The 19,305-nt window shown below is 44.6% G+C and overlaps 1 protein-coding gene across 1 annotated transcript in view; it reads right to left on the reverse strand.

Moving 5' to 3' along the window:
- The window catches only part of LOC138784186 (uncharacterized), a 65,696-nt gene that overhangs the window by 28,026 nt on the left and 18,365 nt on the right, over window positions 1-19,305 (reverse strand). The window contains exons 2-3 of the mRNA XM_069959697.1: window positions 15,607-15,741; window positions 14,906-15,323 (exon numbers count right to left, since the gene is read on the reverse strand). Of these exons, the coding sequence (XP_069815798.1) occupies window positions 14,906-15,323; window positions 15,607-15,741 (553 nt within the window). The remainder of the gene's footprint in view (window positions 1-14,905; window positions 15,324-15,606; window positions 15,742-19,305) is intronic.

Genomic DNA, 19,305 nt, shown 5'->3' on the forward strand with positions numbered 1-19,305 from the left:
CACCCGCTCCGGCACAGGTCAGTCACGTGCCCCAGATTGCCCAACAGGTGCAGGCTCAAGGGCCCCTAGCCCAGCAGCTCCCACCTAAGCCGCAGAGGCAGCCTGCACAGTCCGGCGGGGCTGCAACCCCACCATCCCAGCCTCATGGAGCTAATGTCCCGCCCAGCCCAGGGACCCCCAGAGGGCCAGATACGCGGGCGCTACAACAGGCCAGCAGACCCGAATGGTGGTCCTCCCAATCCACGGTCTTTGACAGGGACGACCACCCACCAATGGCGGATGCTCACTGGTCTACCTTCCTGCAGAATATGCCCACAAAGGAGGACTTTAGAGGATTAATTGCAGAGGTGAAGGAGGCCTTCAAAGCAGAGGTTACTGTGATAAGGCAAGACCTACAACATATTACACACCATATGGAAACGTTAGAAAGTGATCATGATGATACCCGCAATTATATCAAAGACCTGCATGATACAGTCCATGCTCAGCATACTGCTATATGTGACTACCAACGTCACTTAGAGGACATTGATAATAGAGGACGTAGACATAATATAAGAGTAAGGGTCCTCTCTGAGCAAATTCGTGCTGGAAACCATATTTAATCGCATCCTGGGTGCTCCTCGTGATCACCGTGTACAAATGGACAGAGCCCACAGAGCCCTCCGCCCGAAAGATGCATCCCCGCTACCCAGAGACGTAATATGTTGCATCACGGACTATATGCTAAAGGAATCCATTATGATTAAAGCACATGATCTGTGGGACATAGAGTTTGATGGGTCACTCTACAAAAGAGGAGAAGACTATGCCCCCTCCTGCAAATTCTGCAAGACTTGAGAGTGCCTTATCGTTGGGGCTTCCCTTTCAGCCTCACTGCCAGGAAAGATGGGAGATCTGCCACATTGAGAGTAGCGGAAGACCTACACGCCTTCTGCGAGGCACTGGACATCCAGCCCCCACGTCTTCAGAACTGGGAACTGTTACCACCGCCTCCACCCCCGCCACCGGTGTGGACTCCGGTTCGCCCCCCCAGGAAGCGAGCCGCTCCGCGATCCCCACAGGCGGGTCCCTCGCAGTCTCGTGCCTCACAACGACCCTGAGTACTGTGCTCACCTGGCGATCTATGTGTTGTTATACTACTGTTTAGCCTGTGGAGACCCCTGATTGGAGGTCCCTTTCTCTCTCTGCCTCTACTTTGTTTTTCCATCTCTTACGGCTCATTTCTATATTAAGGACCGCATTTGTTTCTCTTTTACCATGCTTTAAAAGTTGCTCTGGAGCGGTAATGGTAGCATGAAAATGGGTACTGAAGTTTGGTTACTTATTTTTGTCTTTCTCATGGGCTCCTATCCCCCCTCTCTCTGGTTTTCCATCCCCTCCTTACTGCTGAGTGTTTCTCCGTTCACCCACTTTGGTAGTCTTAGTGGGTGGGAATGCTACTATGGTCATTCTACGGACTATACTCCCTGCACTCAGTGGACACTGGATTGGAGTCAGGCACCCATCCAGTGCATAAGTTTGCTATTTTCCGTTGGTTCTTTTTATGTAGTCTTGTGTCTTGTCCCCCTTCCTTATGTGTTTTCCTGTTTTTTGCAGACTAGTCTTTTCAAGTCAGGTACTTGCTGCGGATGGAGAGGCGACCTAGTTGGATGCCACCACCTCATTGCGGGACTGTTTAGGTCTTCCCCTCCATGGACCGGGACTGGCTGGGATCCCGTCCTATTGTTCTTCACGCCCCATGCATTGGGGCCCAGGTATATTTGCACCACACCGGTTCTACCTCTGGCTCAATTATGGTGCGTGTTCTGACATTTAACGTCAAAGGGCTTAACTCCAATTTAAAGCGCCGTCTTCTCATGAAGGAGCTGAAAGTGGACATAGCCTTTCTTCAGGAAACGCACCATGACAGATCCTGCACGTTTAAATTTGCACATTATAAATACCCACAGGTCTATTCTGCCACTAATGACAAAAAAACAGCAGGTGTAGCTATTATGTTTAATGCCCTGACCCAGTTTCAAATGGAGTCCTCGGACATCGACCCACGTGGTAGGTACATCGTCCTATGTGGAAAATTGGCAGGGGTACAGGTCACACTATGCAATGTTTATGCCCCTAATGAAGGCCAGGCTAGCTTCCTAGGGAGGATATATGCAAAACTGTCCCGGCTCCCCCTATCACTGTTGCTTGTGGGAGGAGACTTTAATACGCCCCCTTCGGACGTATGGGACCGTGGGGCTTTGTCGCGCTCAGCCCCGCCTATACGCACTGCTCAGCTGCCCTCAGCTTTTAGAAGACTGATGAGAGCTCACCACCTCTTTGACCTGTGGAGAATAGGCCACCCGACCGAAAAGACCTTCACTTTCTTTTCCCATCCCCACGCCACCCATACACGCATCAACTTGTTCCTGGGAAATATCCTCAGCCTTAGAGCTATGACAAACTCAGACATACACCACATCACCTGGTCGGACCATGCCTCGGTCACTCTGGATCTTAGTCTGTCGTCGCGACCCCGTAGGGTATGCCATTGGCGACTTAACGAAATGCTGCTGAAGCACGCTATCCATAAGGATAAGCTGGCACAGACTTTACGAGAATATTTCCAGATTAACGGGGGCACGGTGTTGGACTCTTCGGTATTGTGGGAGGCACATAAGGCAGTGTTCCGGGGTGCTAGTATATCCCTATCCTCGCATATTAAGAAATCTGCCACTAAGCAGGCGGAGTTGTGCAAGCAGCAACTTACTGAGAAGGAGGCCCTCCTTGCTGAGAGGCCCTCGGCTTCGGAACAAGCTAAAGGACTTGGCAATAACGCGGATGGAGAAACTCCTGACCTTCACAAAACACAAATACTATGACAAAGCGAACAAAACACACACTCTCCTGGCTGCGCAGCTTAGGGACCAAAAGGCGACGTCCTCACCGGCGGCACTGAAGGACAGTATAGGAGGGCTGCATTACGATCCAGAACGTATTGCCTCTTTGTTCGCGGAAAATTACTCTTCCCTCTACTCTCTCCCCGACCAACTCCCTAGAGACAGCGACACCCGTGACCGTCTATTCGCGTCATACCTTGACAAATGCCAACTACCCACACTTCCGGCAGCTGATCTGGCCGCCTTAAATGGGTCAATCACCACTGAGGAACTGACAGAAGTCATAAAAGACCTTCCCAACGGCAAGTCCCCAGGCCTGGACGGCCTTCCATATCTGTATTACAAAGTGTTTGCCCCCCTTCTGCTTCCCCATATGTTATCGGTCTTCAACTCCTTCCTGTCGGGAAAGCCCATTCCTTCCACCATGTTAAACTCCTATATTACAGTAATTCCTAAAGAGGGAAAGGACCCGGTGGACCCTGCTAGTTATAGGCCAATATTCCTATTAAATGCGGACCTCAAGATTTTTACTAAAATCCTAGCCTTACACTTGGGGGGGCTTCTGCCGGGCCTCATTCACAAAGACCAGGTTGGTTTTGTCATGAACCGTCAGGCTGGAGATAATACCAGACGCACTATTAATCTCATAGATGTTATGAACAAGACTGGCTCACAGGGGCTACTACTAAGTCTAGACGCAGAAAAGGCCTTCGATAGGCTTAATTGGGCCTTTCTTTTTGCCACCTTGAAAGCCTATGGCCTCTCGGGTCCTTTCCTTCAGGCAGTTTCCGCATTGTATGTGTCACCTACCGCCCGGGTGAAGCTACCGAATGCCACTTCTGGGCCAGTCTTGATTCGTAATGGGACCAGACAGGGGTGCCCCCTCTCCCCATTGTTGTTCATACTTAGTATTGAGCCTCTGGCGGCTACCATTCGCCTATCCCCAGATATACAGGGAGTCCAGGTGAGAGGCAGGGAATTTAAACTCTCTTTATTTGCTGATGACATTTTACTGACATTGCGGAACCCGATGGTTTCCCTCCCTAACCTGCACTCTCTTCTAGATGACTACAGTACGCTCTCGGGATATAAAATCAATTCCCATAAAACTGAAGCTCTGGCCATTAACCTGCCAGACGTCTTACTCATTACTCTCAAATCCTCCTTCCCGTAACGTTGGGGAGAGGGGTCTATCCGCTACCTAGGGACAAATATCACCCCCCACTACCGTACTCTATACAGTGCTAACTTCCCGCCCCTATTCCGCCAGATCGAGTTAGACCTTACCAAATGGTCCACCCTACCACTCTCCCTGATTGGCAGAATTAATGCTGTCAAGATGAACGCACTCCCCCGATTTCTTTACCTACTAGAAACGCTACCTGTCCCAATATCGCGCGTGACATTGCGTAAATTTCAAAGTAAATTGATGCGATTTGTGTGGAATCGGGGCAGACACAGAGTCTCACAATCAGTGATGTGTGCTGGGAAAGCGTCGGGGGGACTTGGTGTTCTTGATGTTTACAGTTACTATATGTCCGTCCACCTGCGATGTGTGCCCTCGTGGACTGCAAGGCCCGCATACACCAGATGGATGGAAATCGAGAAAATTTGGTTGGCCCCCATTCACCCCTGTGAATTGTTGTGGGCCCCTGTAGACAGTAGCGCATACTCCCCACTATTGGGCCCGATGAAACATTTGCTAGACGTGTGGCGCCAAGCAGTGTCCTCTTTCCCCCTGCGTTCCACCCAGTCTCCCCTGGCACCCATCATCTATACCAGCCTGATTGCCGACAGCTGTAGGTTTAAGGCCCTGGCCCCGTGGCAGGCAGCTAACTTATTCCATTTTGCCAACGTTGTGGACCCCTTTGCTAGGACAGTCCTGCCCTTCTCCACTCTGAGGGAGAGACGGGATCTCCCATTGCAGTCGGCTTCCTACCATGAGGCCATGTCCCATGCGGCAGCGTTGATGACAGACTATGCGCTCTTCCCCAAACCCACATCTTTTGAAAGATTATGCAAAAGCAATCCTCCCTCTAGGGGACTGATCTCTATAATATATACTCTCCTCGGTCCTCCGCAAGAGGGTTCTAATGTGGGTCATCCATACATGGGGAAGTGGGAAGCATATCTGGGTAGAACTATCCCTATTCATCTCTGGCAGATTATTTGGTCCCAGGCGGCCAAGTCCTCCTCCTGCATAACATTCCGAGAGAACCAGTATAAACTATTGTTTCACTGGTACCATACACTGGATTTACTCCACCGTCTCTATCCGAGCGCATCCCCGGTGTGTTGGCGCTGTTCTAAAATGACTGGCACTCTACCACACATATTCTGGGACTGTGAGAAACTTAGGCCTTACTGGGGGGGCATACAGGGCTTAGTGGCGACAGTGTTGGGGAAATTGATCCCCCTGGACCCATTGACGTATCTCCTGAACCTGCCACCCAAAACATTACCGAAATATTCAGCCAGACTGTTCCTCCGCATACTGACTGCTGCCAAGACCTTGTTAGCAAAATACTGGAGGCAGACTCTGATTCCCTCAGCGATGGAGCTGATCAATAGAGTTCAGGAGGTTCGAAGGATGGAGTCCTTGACGGCCTCGCAAGAGAACAGAATGGAACACTTTCGGAAAATTTGGGATCGGTGGGACCACTATTATGAGGTGACTGTGGCTAGTTCGACCTCTCCTCCGTAACTCTTCCCTTCTGCTTAACTCCCTCGTGTCCCTTTTGTTTCCAGTGTCTAGTCCTAGTCTTTGTCTTGTCTCCCTGGTTTCTTTTTGTCGTTTCAATGGCTGAGACCATATTTCTGTTTTTGCTCATTACTGGTTTGATGTGTATGTACAAGATATGGAACTGTTTTCTTATGCTTCGGGTGTAATGATACCATGCTTTGTTTTTAGGCGCCACTTCTGGCGTGGATATAATCTCTTTGTTACCTGATTCATACATCCATGATTCTATGTTCATGTTTATTTGGAAAAACAAAAAACTGATAAACAATTGAATAAAAAAAATATATTAATGCAAAAAAACCAAGGTCAGAGCATGCAGGACCCCTAAATAATGGTGACTGGGAATTAATAACTGGGGATCAGGAGAAAGCTGAGTTACTTAATGGCTTCTTCAGTTCTGTATATACAAAAGAAGAGGATGGAGCTGTTGTGGATGGGGCCAGTACTGAGGTGGGTGGGGCCAGTGCTGATAACACATGTAATGTACTGAACTGGTTTACTATAGATATGGTCCAAGATAAATTAAACAAACTCAATGTAACCAAAGCTCCAGGGCCTGATGGATTACACCCCAGAGTTCTTAGGGAACTCAGTTCTGTAATTTCTCTACCCTTGTATGAAATATTCCATGATTCTTTGCTTACTGGTATTGTGCCGAGGGACTGGCGTAAGGCAAATGTAGTGCCGATCTTCAAAAAGGGCTTTCAAACTTCCCCAGGTAACTATAGACCTGTAAGCTTAACGTCCATTGTGGAGAAACTATTTGAGGGGCTTATAAGGGACTACATCCAGGAATATTTAGTGGCAAATAGTTTTATAAGTGATAACCAGCATGGTTTTACTAAGGACAGAAGCTGTCAAACCAACCTAATATGTTTCTATGAACAGGTAAGTAGAAGCCTGGATGGCGGCGCGGCTGTGGATATCGTGTACCTGGATTTTGCAAAAGCGTTTGACACAGTTCCTCATGGACGTCTCATGGGTAAGTTAAAGTCTATCGGTTTGGAAAATTTAATGTGTAACTGGATTGAAAACTGGCTTAATAATCGTACCCAGAGAGTGGTGGTCAATGATTCCTACTTTGAATGGTCCCCGGTAATAAGTGGTGTACCCCAAGGGTCAGTACTGGGCCCTCTTCTGTTTAACTTGTTTATTAATGATATTGAGAATGGAATTAACAGCAATGTTTCTATCTTTGCAGATGACACCAAGCTTTGTAGTACAGTACAGTCTATGGAGGATGTGCAGATGTTACAGGATGACTTAGACACCTTGAGTGTTTGGGCGTCCACTTGGCAAATGAGGTTCAATGTAGATAAATGTAAAGTTATGCACCTGGGTACTAATAATCCGCATGCATCATATGTCCTGGGGGGAATTACTCTGGGAGAGTCGCTGATGGAGAAGGATCTGGGTGTACTTGTAGATAATAGACTACAGAACAGTACACAATGTCAGTCAGCTGCTTCTAAGGCCAGCAGGATATTGTCATGCATTAAAACAGGCATGGACTCTCGGGACAGGGATATAATATTACCGCTTTATAAAGCTTTGGTGCGGCCTCATCTGGAGTATGCTGTCCAGTTTTGGAACCCGATTCATAAAAAGGATGTTCTAGAGCTGGAGAGGGTACAAAGACGGGGAAACTAAACTAATAAGGGGAATAGAGCATCTTAGTTATTAAAGAGAGATTAAAAGAATTACATTTGTTTAGTCTGGAGAAGAGACGTTTAAGGGGAGATATGATTAATTTATTTAAATATATAAATGGCCCCTACAAGAAATATGGGGAAAAGATGTTCCAGGTAAAACCCCCTCAAAGGACAAGAGGGCACTGCCTCCACCTGGAGAAAAAAAGGTTCAATCTCCGGAGGCGACAAGCCTTCTTTACAATGAGAACTGTGAATCTGTGGAACAGTCTACCACAGGATCTGGTCACAGCAAAAACAGCAGAGGGCTTCAAAACTGGCCTAGACAAGTTCTTAGAGCAAAATAATATAAATGCATATGTATAGAACCTATCACCCCTCCCCCTTCCCTGTATCCATCCCCTCATTGGTTGAACTTGATGGACATGTGTCTTTTTTCAACCGTATTAACTATGTAACTATGTAACTATGTAACTAAGTCACTGTCAAATTATCAGTCCCCACAATATGTGATACGCTTGCGCTAAAGTTATAAATCATAACAGTGTGCGTAGAGTAATGAAATATACCCCACACAACACCGCAGTGTGCACAAGTCCGAACAGATGCTGAGCAAGAATTATCAATAATCATTAAACATTAAATCATAATAATAATGATGATAATAATAATAATAATAATAATAATAATATGATTTAATGTTTAATGATTATTGATAATTCTTGCTCAGCGTCTGTTCGGACTTGTGCATGTTTTGTGTGCAGCATGGGATCGAGGGGCTACCGTGCTGCCACGATGTTGTGCGGGGTATATATTTTATTACTCTACACACACACTGTGTTGATTTATAACTTTAGCGCAAGCGTATCACATATTGTGGGGACTGATAATTTGATAGTGACTTATGTTATATTGAGCATGTCATGGGGCTCAAGGTACCATTGAACTCCATAATATTCGGCAGAAGAGCCTTTGACGCATGCGCAAAAACTTAGTATGATCACTGAGTGGTGTGCCTTGGGCGCATGCGCTTATACTTTATCATTGGTGATATGATTTTTGTGTTGTGGGAAGCAGGTGCATTGTGGGATTATGATTTGCATCTAGGATGCAGGCACAACATGATAAGTTTTCTATCTGCAGGGTTATCTATGGCGCATCTATACTGCCTCTTATTATATGGAATATTAATGTCATGTGGTTTTTGCCGATCACATGACATGTGATCACATAGTATGTGGGGTGGATCAGTTTTAAATTTTCATGAGGGATAATCCCCTATTGGTGAGAAGAGAACTGAGGTAATATGACATCCCATTGCTGGGAACTTTTTAGAGGTGATAGGTTGAGTCACGGTGGGAACACGGTGGGAACAATGAAAATCAACCTTTTTTGAATTGCAGCCTGGTTTCCGTGCACTGGCCCGGCGTAAAGCACTGAAGGTAACATAGTAACATAGTAACATAGTAAATAAGGTTGAAAGAAGACAAGAGTCCATCAGGTTCAACCTAGGAGAATCCTACTGTGTTGATCCAGGAAGGCGAAAAACCCCTATGGGGCAGAAGACAACCGCCCCACCACAGGGAGAAACTCCCCCCCCCCCCCCCCCCCCCCGACTGCAATGGCAACCAGAACAATCCCCGGATCAACGTATCACCAGAAATCTAATGCCCATAACTTGTAATATTATATTGTTCAAGAAAAGCATCCAGGCCTCCCTTGAACTTATTTAATGAATCGGCCATGACAACCTCATGTGGCAGAGAGTTCCACAGTCTTACCGCTCGTACAGTAAAGAACCCGCGTCGATGCTGATTATGAAATCTTCTTTCCTCTAGACGTAGAGGATGCCCCCTTGTCATTGTTACAGACCTAGGAGTAAAAAGACCACTACAAAGATCTCTGTACTGTCCATTCATATATTTGTACATTGTGATCAGATCGCCCCTAAGCCGTCTTTTTTCTAGCGTAAATAACCCCAAGCTTGATAACCTGTCTTGGTACTGTAACCCACCCATTCCCTTAATGACCTTTGTTGCCCTCCTCTGCACCCGCTCCAGTTCACCTATGTCCTTCTTATATACCGGTGCCCAAAACTGTACACAGTATTCCATATGTGGTCTGACTAGTGATTTATAAAGAGGCAAAACTATGTTCTCATCTTTAGCATCTATACCTCTTTTGATGCACCCCATTATTTTATTAGCCTTGGCAGCTGCTGCCTGGCACTGATCACTAAATTTGAGTTTACTGTCCACCAATTCCCCCAGGTCCTTTTCGGAAGTAGTTTTACCCAGTGTTTTATTATTTAGCACATAACTGTACTTATTATTTCTATGGCCCAAATGCATAACCTTACATTTATCCACATTAAACTTCATTTGCCATTTCTCCGCCCAAGCCTCTAGCTTCTCCAAATCCCTCTGTAATATGATATTATCCTCCTCTGTACTGATTACTTTACCCAGTATAGTATCATCTGCAAAAATGGAGATTCTACTCTGTAGCCCCTCTACAAGATCATTAATAAAAATATTAAAAAGAAGTGGACCCAACACTGACCCCTGTGGTACCCCACTAGTAACTAAAACCCAATCTGAATATTTTCCATCAATGACCACCCTCTGTTTTCTATCACACAACCAGTTACTTATCCATTTGCATATGTTTTCCCCAAGTCCCAGCATCCTCATTTTGTAGACCAACCTTTCATGCGGCACAGTATCAAATGCCTTTGAAAAGCCCAGATACACAACATCCACAGCCTCCCCCAGGTCCAGTCTATAACTTACCTCTTCACAGAAGTTGATCAGATTAGTCTGACAGGACCGATCCCTCATAAATCCATGCTGGTGCTGCGTCATAAGATTATTTTCATTAAGATACTCCAGTATAGCATCTCTTACAATCCCCTCAAATACTTTACCTACTGTAGATGTTAGACTTACGGGCCTGTAGTTTCCAGGATCACTCCTTGACCCCTTCTTGAATATTGGTACCACATTAGCTATGCGCCAGTCCTGTGGAACAATCCCTGTTGTAATAGAATCTTTAAATAATAGGAAAAACGGTCTGTCCAACACAGTATTTATTTCTTGCAAAACTCTAGGATGGATACCTTCTGGGCCCGGTGACTTATGGATTTTAATGTTTTTAAGGCGTTTCCCCACTTCTTGTTGTGTTAGGCAGGTGAGATTTATGGGAGGATTTATATTATCCCTAGTCATGTATATTATCCCTAGTCAGGTGGGAAAGCCCTTCCCCAGTGGGAGGGCCCTTCCCTCTGTGACGTGGCTTCATTAGAATCAATGGAGTCACGTCACAGAGGGGAAGGCAGAACATCCCACTGAGGGCAGGTGGGTCCGTCTCCAGTGCTTCAAGCCGGGTTGGTGACTGAGAATCGACTGGCCCGTGTGTGGGAACTGGCCGTCGTTCAAAAAAACACATTGCCGGTCTATTGCTGTTAAAATTTTAATGCAATGTTCCTGATGGTACATTCGCTTTAACCCCTATAGGCTTTAAAGGAAACCAGTCAGCCCAATTGGGCTGATTTGGTACCCACAGTATGAAGCTCCTGTGCAGCCCATGGCACGTACCGGACGCTGCTTCAGCAGAAGCTGTATACCGGTGAAAATTAAATTTTAATCTGCCGGCGCACGGCAGGCAGAGACGGGCAGGTAGTAATCTGGGTGGCTCCCCACCATTGTAGATTCACCGCTCTCAGAGGAAATGGTTGACAGGCAAAGAGGCCCATTCCTGGCGTCTCTCCTGGCGTCTATTTTCCAGCTTTGTCCGCAGTAGGCAGGACATCAGACTTAGGTAACGTCCATACCATTAAGCATGTTCAAGCTTCCCCCATTTTTGTGCATTATATGTCATATCACGTCCATTTCTGGAGCTGACAGGCAAGCTAGACTATACATTGAACCGAATGTCACAAGAACATAGAAAATCACTGCAGAGGAGGGTCACATGACCAGAAGCTCAATCGAAAAACTAAGAGTATAGTGTTTGGGGATCTTAAGTAGGGGGTAGTGTGAAATGAAGCAGTCCTTATGCCAATTTATGAAAAACTGCAACTAGGCTTTATTGTGGCATATAAAGGTTCAGGCAAACACCAAACATGGTCACGTTGTGCAAAACAGGATACAAAACAAACACCTGTCCGGCTGGGCTTTAACTATATACAGGTCTCACCTTACTGAACAAAACAGGAATAGATAACAGCAGTGTCTAAACAGGTCAGTGGCTTCCAGGCTGTCAGCAACCTTCAGCCTTCTGAGCTGCCTTTTGTGTGCTGGAGTGATTAGCTTACACCTGCCATTCCAATATAATTCTGACCCAAAAATAATAAACAACAGTTTAGCAGCATAGCTTTCCCAGAGTTAACCATCTCATCCCACCTAGCAGCCTGGGTGAGATGTACACCCCCTCCAATACCTTACCAGTCACCTGTGGTAATATGAACTCCTACTACACCAGTGTTTTTTAACTATTAACACAGTTAGTTAATAATTTAGCCTGGAGAACCCCTTTAAAGGACCCGGATTTTCTTTTTCTATCTGCTTAGCAAATAAAATTAAAAAGAAGTAGTCCAGGAAAAAGTAGGTCACAGGGTGGTCCGACCTCTGTACCCCCTTGCCAATCTCCGTATCGGCCATGCTGGGTCTGTTATGATTAGAGCCGTGGGTCCAGCACACTATTTATTCCTTTGGAGCCAAGAGCCGAGTACATCGCTCTTCTGGCGCACTCACTGCCACTCTATAGGAATGAATAGAGCCGCGGGTTATGTGCCGGACCCGCAACTCTATTTATAACAGAGCTGGCCGGGCCCGATACAAAGATTGGCGGGGGTACAGAGAGGTTGGACCCCAGTGACCTCCTACTTTTCCCCTATCCTGTGGACTAACCACAGGAATTCCGGCCAGTACAGAGAGTCACAGCTCAATATGTCCATCAATCACATGACTACCTTCTCTCTGTGAGTGCTCAGATGGCCTGGGATACACAGGACTTCCTGTTTTCTGGCTGTTTCCTGTTTTTGGGAAAAAAACTGAAAACATGAAATGCTGTGTTTTCCATTAATTAATTAATTAATAATTAATGAATGTGCAGTGTCCCAGAACAGGCTGTCTGTTTCTCATTATAAGTTTACTTTTATTACTATAGCCATGTCTGTCCTGGAAACTATATGCACTGCAACTGTTTACTGTGTAGTCCCTATTACTCTCAGGTTTATGTGTATCTTGTGTGCATAACTATGTGCAGTGGTATGCAAAGGCTGGTGATCACGTGACCGTGCCCCGTAACCATGGTTCCTCCAATGGCCGTCTAGCTTTGGCCAGGGGGTACCATGTGACTTCCCCTTGCTGTGCAGTTCCGGCCCCTGCTCCCAAGCAAGGAGGTCGTGTGTGTGTGTCCCTCTTCACCTTCAGAAGAATGGACTCGGTGCTCTGCTGTAGCAGTTCCTGGCTGTCCGCCTGCTCAAGTGCCTGGAGTATCGTCTCATCTGGGTGTCGTTCCTGTTCTCTATCTCCTCATCAACTCAAAATATTCACCGCAAGTACTCTGATCCACCCAGCCTCTCTATTCCTCTATCACTACTACTCCCATCATCCGGCACGCTTCACCTCAGCCTATGCAGCACCACCTTTGCTCTGTCTGTTCAAACCTGCTATATACCCGGTTGCATCCAGAAGAGACTGTTGCTACCAGTTACCTCAGTTACAATAAACTTGTAACCACCACTGCTACTGAACCCTGGCATTGGTGTCCCTTATCTGGTGCCCCGACTAGGTACAGCGAAGAATCGCATGCCCAGTATCCCGCATAGTACCGCAGACCGGCCTACAGCTGTGCCACCCTCGTGCCAATACCGTGACAACTCTATACCCTGCAGCTGCCCCGTTTCCTGCCTGCTAGTAACACCTGCACTGCGGAGTGGCCCCCCACGGGTCAGGGCATCGCAAATGTAAATTGCAAAGTTGAATTATATCACATCTACTGGTGATTTAGATCTTGAAAGTTATAATGACAGTGACAATTTAAGTATTATACAACTAAAGATCTGAACACTTTATACTTATGTCGGCCAACACTTCCCCAACAGATAACATGACAACATGAAATTTTACTGCCAGACACCTTTGTTCTGAAAGAGATAAGCCTCTGCCTGAGTATTCTGGTTGTGGCTTACCCCTGCCCTTAGCATACAGAATACAGTAACATTTGGTCATGCTGAATGCTCTTTTTAGAGATGAGCGAACTTTTCAAAAGTTCAGCAGGTTTGCTGGTTCAAACTTTAAACAAACCTCACTAAAAAAACTAAACGATTGCAACTAGCAATTGTGGGACAATAAGTGCTTTTTTTGTCACAACAACCACGTAAAGAACAAGCAATTTTTTTCACTGCAAAAACATGCTTTTTATTTGCTTTGCTTGCACTTTTTTGGCATGACTGCATTGAGAAATGCATCAGAACTAGTGGCAGACAAGCATGGCGAACACCAAAAGAAAGGTGGCCATTTTGAGTGGGACCGACAGCTGATGTCCTTGGCAGAGTTTGAAAAGGAGACTGAGCTGTCCTGAGCTGCATCCCAGTGGCCACCATCCAGCTACCGGACAGCTATTGAATCTAGCTGGTAAGAGGAGACTGTCTTGTATGAACCAACACTGTCCTACTAGAAGATGACCTGGGGCACATACATTATGCTGATAAAAGTCACACCCTGAACAGCCAGAGTGGGACATATGTGAGTATATCAGTCCCATTGAGATCATCTGACCCACCGTCAGTTAGTTATTGTGATATTTATGCCTGTTGCACTATATTTGTGAATATATTCACCTATGCTGCTAATATATTGCATATGAAGTACATGTGTTGTATTTGAGAGAGAAATTACCACTTTTAGGCTGAGGCTATATTCAGGCTATGTTTTTGGCCATTTGACGGCCCTTTTTTTAGGATAACTGTCATTTTGAGTTGAAACAGAAGTCGTTATTTAAACTCAGAATGATGACTGATTTTAAATGTCGGCCAAATGGCCAAAAAAAGATGGTGTGTAAACATAGCCTAAGGCTATGTTCACACAGCGTGAGAGGCCGGCCGTTCCGTGACCGGGTCATGGAACCGTCGGTCTCTGCAAGGATCATCCTGGCCGGTACTGCAGTACCGGCCGGATGATCTTTCTGGCCACAGTGTTCTGATGCATGCGCCCGCATCAGAACCTCCCACAGCACACAATGAAGCAAGCGGCCGGAGCCGCTCGCTTCATTGTGTGAACTGACAGGGTTTCCTACACCCGCAATTCACTGAATTGCAGCTGCAGAAAACTGACATGTTAGTTATTTGCGGGTCCGCATGGGATCCCAGCCGGAGCGAATACGATGTGTATATGCTCCGGCCGGGATCCCATAGCAGATAAGGCTATGTTCACAGGCGCATAAAGTACGGCCATTGTTACCGATGGCAACAACGTCCTTATTTTTGCGTAGTGTGAGCAAAGCCTAAATGTGTAAATAATATTTCATCTAGAATATCAGGTGGTACGCTTTAAGTTAGAAACAAAACAGATAAAACACTGCTTAAGTCAACACTGCTTGAGTTAAATAGTATATTGCTTACTTACTATTAATAGCTTGCTAATTTTTTTCCTTTTAAAATTTTTCTTGGGAGTTCTTGAAGTAGAATTAAAGAAAGAGATTTCCGTGTTTGCATCTTCTTTTTGCTTTGCATTCAAGATGGTTTCTCCTGGTAAATCTTCTACACTAAAGCTTTCTTCTTCTGCAGGATTTTCCCACAACGTGAGTGGAGATATTACACGTTTTACTTGTGGATCCATTATTTTATCCAGTGGTTGACTGTGGTTTGCAAGGTAGGAATCTTCTTCCCATTCGTTTACTGTTGGTAAACTACTCAGGTAAAATGGTGTTAAGGGAGTGCTCTGTTTCTTCATCAAATTAATCTTTCTTGAAGACCTTTTAATCTTTATAAAAGAGTATTCTTCGTCTGACATATTTGAATGAGTCACAATTAAATATCGGGTCCTAAAAAAGATAAAAATGGTATTAAGGGTATAGAGGCAAATACTTTCAATCAAAGTATTTTAGGAGTGATACCTTTTATTGTCCAACAAAAAATTGTTATAATTGTGAGCTTTCAGGATTCAAAAGATCCCTTCGTCAGACAAGTTTACAAATGAATGACTTACTGAAACAGTACAACAAGCAAGAAAAGGGGGGGGTAGGTTGTGTCAGGGGGTTGAAGGTAGAACCTCTCGCAGTAGGAGTCAAACACAGCAGAAATGAACTTTCTGTCTAAAGGACTAACCTTCTGCCCTGCAAAAAAACTTGACAGATCCCAATTCTGCAGTGATATGGAAGAATTTTTTTTGCAGATTGTGATTCAAAGAGTTTTTCTATGACAGAATGGATTTGAACTCTCAAACTGGCATGGAACAAAAACCTACAAAAAAGAAAAAGAGGACAACCTGAACATAAACCCTGGATTACTACATAGACCATTTTAGAAAGAAAGTTAAATCTGGTATTTTGGAAAAACAAAACAAACACATAACCTCAGTGCGGAGAAAAGAGATTTAAAAATCTCTAAAACTTAAAGAGATCACCATTAAACCGGCAGATAAAGGAGGGGGCTGTAGTGATTATGAATACCTCAGATTATTTCAAGGAAGCATGTATGTTGGCATATAACTAAAAAGACCAGGAAGTAACTCAAATGAGATGGTTAAAGTACAAAGTATAAAGAAAAGAGCTGAACCCTATACTGGACACTCCCAAAATGGGGACTTTCTACATCTTACTAAAAATACATAAAGAAGGTAATCCAGGGAGACCAATCATCTCTGGTATTAGGACACTAACAGAAAACATTTCTGGCTGGGTTGAAAATATTTTAAAACCGTTTGTGAGGCAAACATCCAGTTATGTCCAGGTCACCACCGACATTCTCTTCAAACTGTCAGCCCACAGGACACAATATTAGCCACCATGGATGTAGAATCTCTGTTTTCAAACGTCCCCCCACACTCCCTACAGAAACACAACAAAGCCATGGAACCAACAACACAAATCAGGTTTGTGCTTAAACATAATTATTTATGTTTTGTGGAAGACATACATCTGCAATGTATAGCAAGTGCTATGGGAACCAAAATGTCTCCCCAATATGCTAATCTCTTCATGGCCCAATTGGAGGAGGAGTTCCTAATGACTTGTATGGTCAAACCTCTAGCATATTTCCGGTACATAGATGATTTACTCATAATTTTGACAGCATCTGAAGAGGAACTACTTACCTTCCACAGAAACTTTAATAACTTCCATCCCACCTTTAAACTCACAATCAGCTACTCAAAATGGAAAATACATTTCCAGGACACAACTATATCTATAAAAAACAACACCATACAAACCTCGATCTACAAGAAATCTACAGGCCACCCAGCATACCTAAAATGAAACAGCTTTCATCCAAACCACACAAAGAGGAGAGAGGAAAGTGTGGGAATTCAAATTGATAAGAACATTCCAGTCATTAACACATGGACCAAACCTGGATTTATGACCCACTACATGGACACACTTCACAGATAAAACCAAATTGACCAAGAATCTTGGACTTCTAAACAACCTGTCATTTACAAAAAGTCCTTTAATTTTCTTATCTATGTGATGTATATATCCCCCCCCCCCCTTATTCACAGATGTCTCTCTTTTCTTGCTTGAAACATCCCTAAAATGTTGGGCTGTTTATGCAAGTCATTAATTTGTAAACCTGTCTGACGAAGGGATCTTTTGAATCCTGAATGATCACAATTATAATTTTTTTTTGCCAATAAAAGTATCACTCCTAAAATACTTTGATTTACCAACATATGGATTTTTCTGGCTAACACTGTACCATACTTTTTTTTTCTAATACAAAGGGTGAAATTTATAATGTGTCTTATAGTAAGATTTTATTCGTCCCTATACCAAAACAATCTGAGCTTCCCAGGGCTGCCAGGAAGACATGGATATAGATTTACTAAAACTGTATTTTTTAGACAACATAAACCTGGGTTGAAAAATTTGGCACATCTTTAAACTGTCTAAAACTCCAGACCTACTATTAGGTAATATTAATTTATTTATATGGCGCCAATATATTCTTGAATATAGAGGGCCTTTTACAAAAACTTTAAAACAACTCCGTACCCACAATCTGACCCCCCAAACCGCTTGTACCTTCGGATAGCTGCTTTTAATCCAAGATCTGTCCTGGGGTCCGTTCAGCAGGGGATGCAGTTATTGTTACAAAAATAACTTTTAATCCTGCAGCGCTGTGTCTAACGGCCGGGGCTTACATTTGTATATGTATTAGGCTGGCACACCCTCTCTGTCCTTCCTCCCCACCCTCCTCAGTATTCGGAATGCTCCAGGCAGATTGCTCCCTATTCCCCACCTGTTTGTATAATGAACATGGGCTGGATCGTTAATACACCTGTGCAAAGCTCAAACAGCAGTAAATGTTGAGGAGGGTGGAAAGGAAGGACAGAGAGGGTGTGCCAGCCTAATGCATATACAAATGTAAGCCCCGGCAGTTAGACACAGCGCTGCTGGATTAAAAGTTATTTTTATGACAATAACTGCATCCCCTGCCGAACGGACCCCAGGACAGATATAGTTACATAGTTACATAGTTACATAGTTAATACGGTTAAAAAAAGACACATGTCCATCAAGTTCAACCAAGGAGGGGATGGATACAGGGAAGGGGGAGGGGTGATATGTTCTATACATATGCATCTATATTATTTTGGTCTAAGAACTTGTCTAGCCCTGTTTTGAAGCCCTCTACTGTTTTTGCTGTGACCAGATCCTGTGGTAGACTGTTCCACAGATTCACAGTTCTCATGGTAAAGAAGGCTTGTCGCCTCCGGAGATTGAACCTTTTTTTCTCCAGGCGGAGGCAGTGCCCTCTTGTCCTTTGAGGGGGTTTTACCTGGAACATCTTTTCCCCATATCTCTTGTAGGGGCCATTTATATATTTAAATAAGTTAATCATATCTCCCCTTAAACGTCTCTTCTCCAGACTAAACAAATGTAATTCTTTTAATCTCTCCTCATAACTAAGATGCTCCATTCCCCTTATTAGTTTAGTTTCCCGTCTTTGTACCCTCTCCAGCTCTAGAACATCCTTTTTATGAATCGGGTTCCAAAACTGGACGGCATACTCCAGATGGGGCCGCACCAAAGCTTTATAAAGCGGTAATATTATATCCCTGTCCCGAGAGTCCATGCCTGTTTTAATGCATGACAATATCCTACTGGCCTTAGAAGCAGCTGACTGACATTGTGTACTGTTCTGTAGTCTATTATCTACAAGTACACCCAGATCCTTCTCCATCAGTGACTCTCCCAGAGTAACTCCCCCCAGGACATATGATGCATGCGGGTTATTAGTACCCAGGTGCATAACTTTACATTTATCCACATTGAACCTCATTTGCCAAGTGGACGCCCAAACACTCAGAGTGTCTAAGTCATCCTGTAACATCTGCACATCCTCCATAGACTGTACTGTACTACAAAGCTTGGTGTCATCTGCAAAGATAGAAACATTGCTGTTAATTCCATTCTCAATATCATTAATAAACAAGTTAAACAGAAGAGGGCCCAGTACTGACCCTTGGGGTACACCACTTATTACCGGGGACCATTCGGAGTAGGAATCATTGACCACCACTCTCTGGGTACGATTATTAAGCCAGTTTTCAATCCAGTTACACATTAAATTTTCCAAACCAATAGACTTACACTTACCCATCAGACGTCCATGAGGAACTGTGTCAAACGCTTTTGCAAAATCCAGGTACACTATATCCACAGCCGCGCCGCCATCCAGGCTTCTACTTACCTCTTCATAGAAACATATTAGGTTGGTTTGACAGCTTCTGTCCTTAGTAAAACCATGCTGGTTATCACTTATAATACTATTAGCCACTACATACTCCTGGATGTAGTC

The sequence above is a fragment of the Dendropsophus ebraccatus genome, chromosome 2 (genome assembly GCF_027789765.1).
Source record: "Dendropsophus ebraccatus isolate aDenEbr1 chromosome 2, aDenEbr1.pat, whole genome shotgun sequence".
In the NCBI taxonomy this organism is placed as follows: Eukaryota; Metazoa; Chordata; class Amphibia; order Anura; family Hylidae; genus Dendropsophus; species Dendropsophus ebraccatus.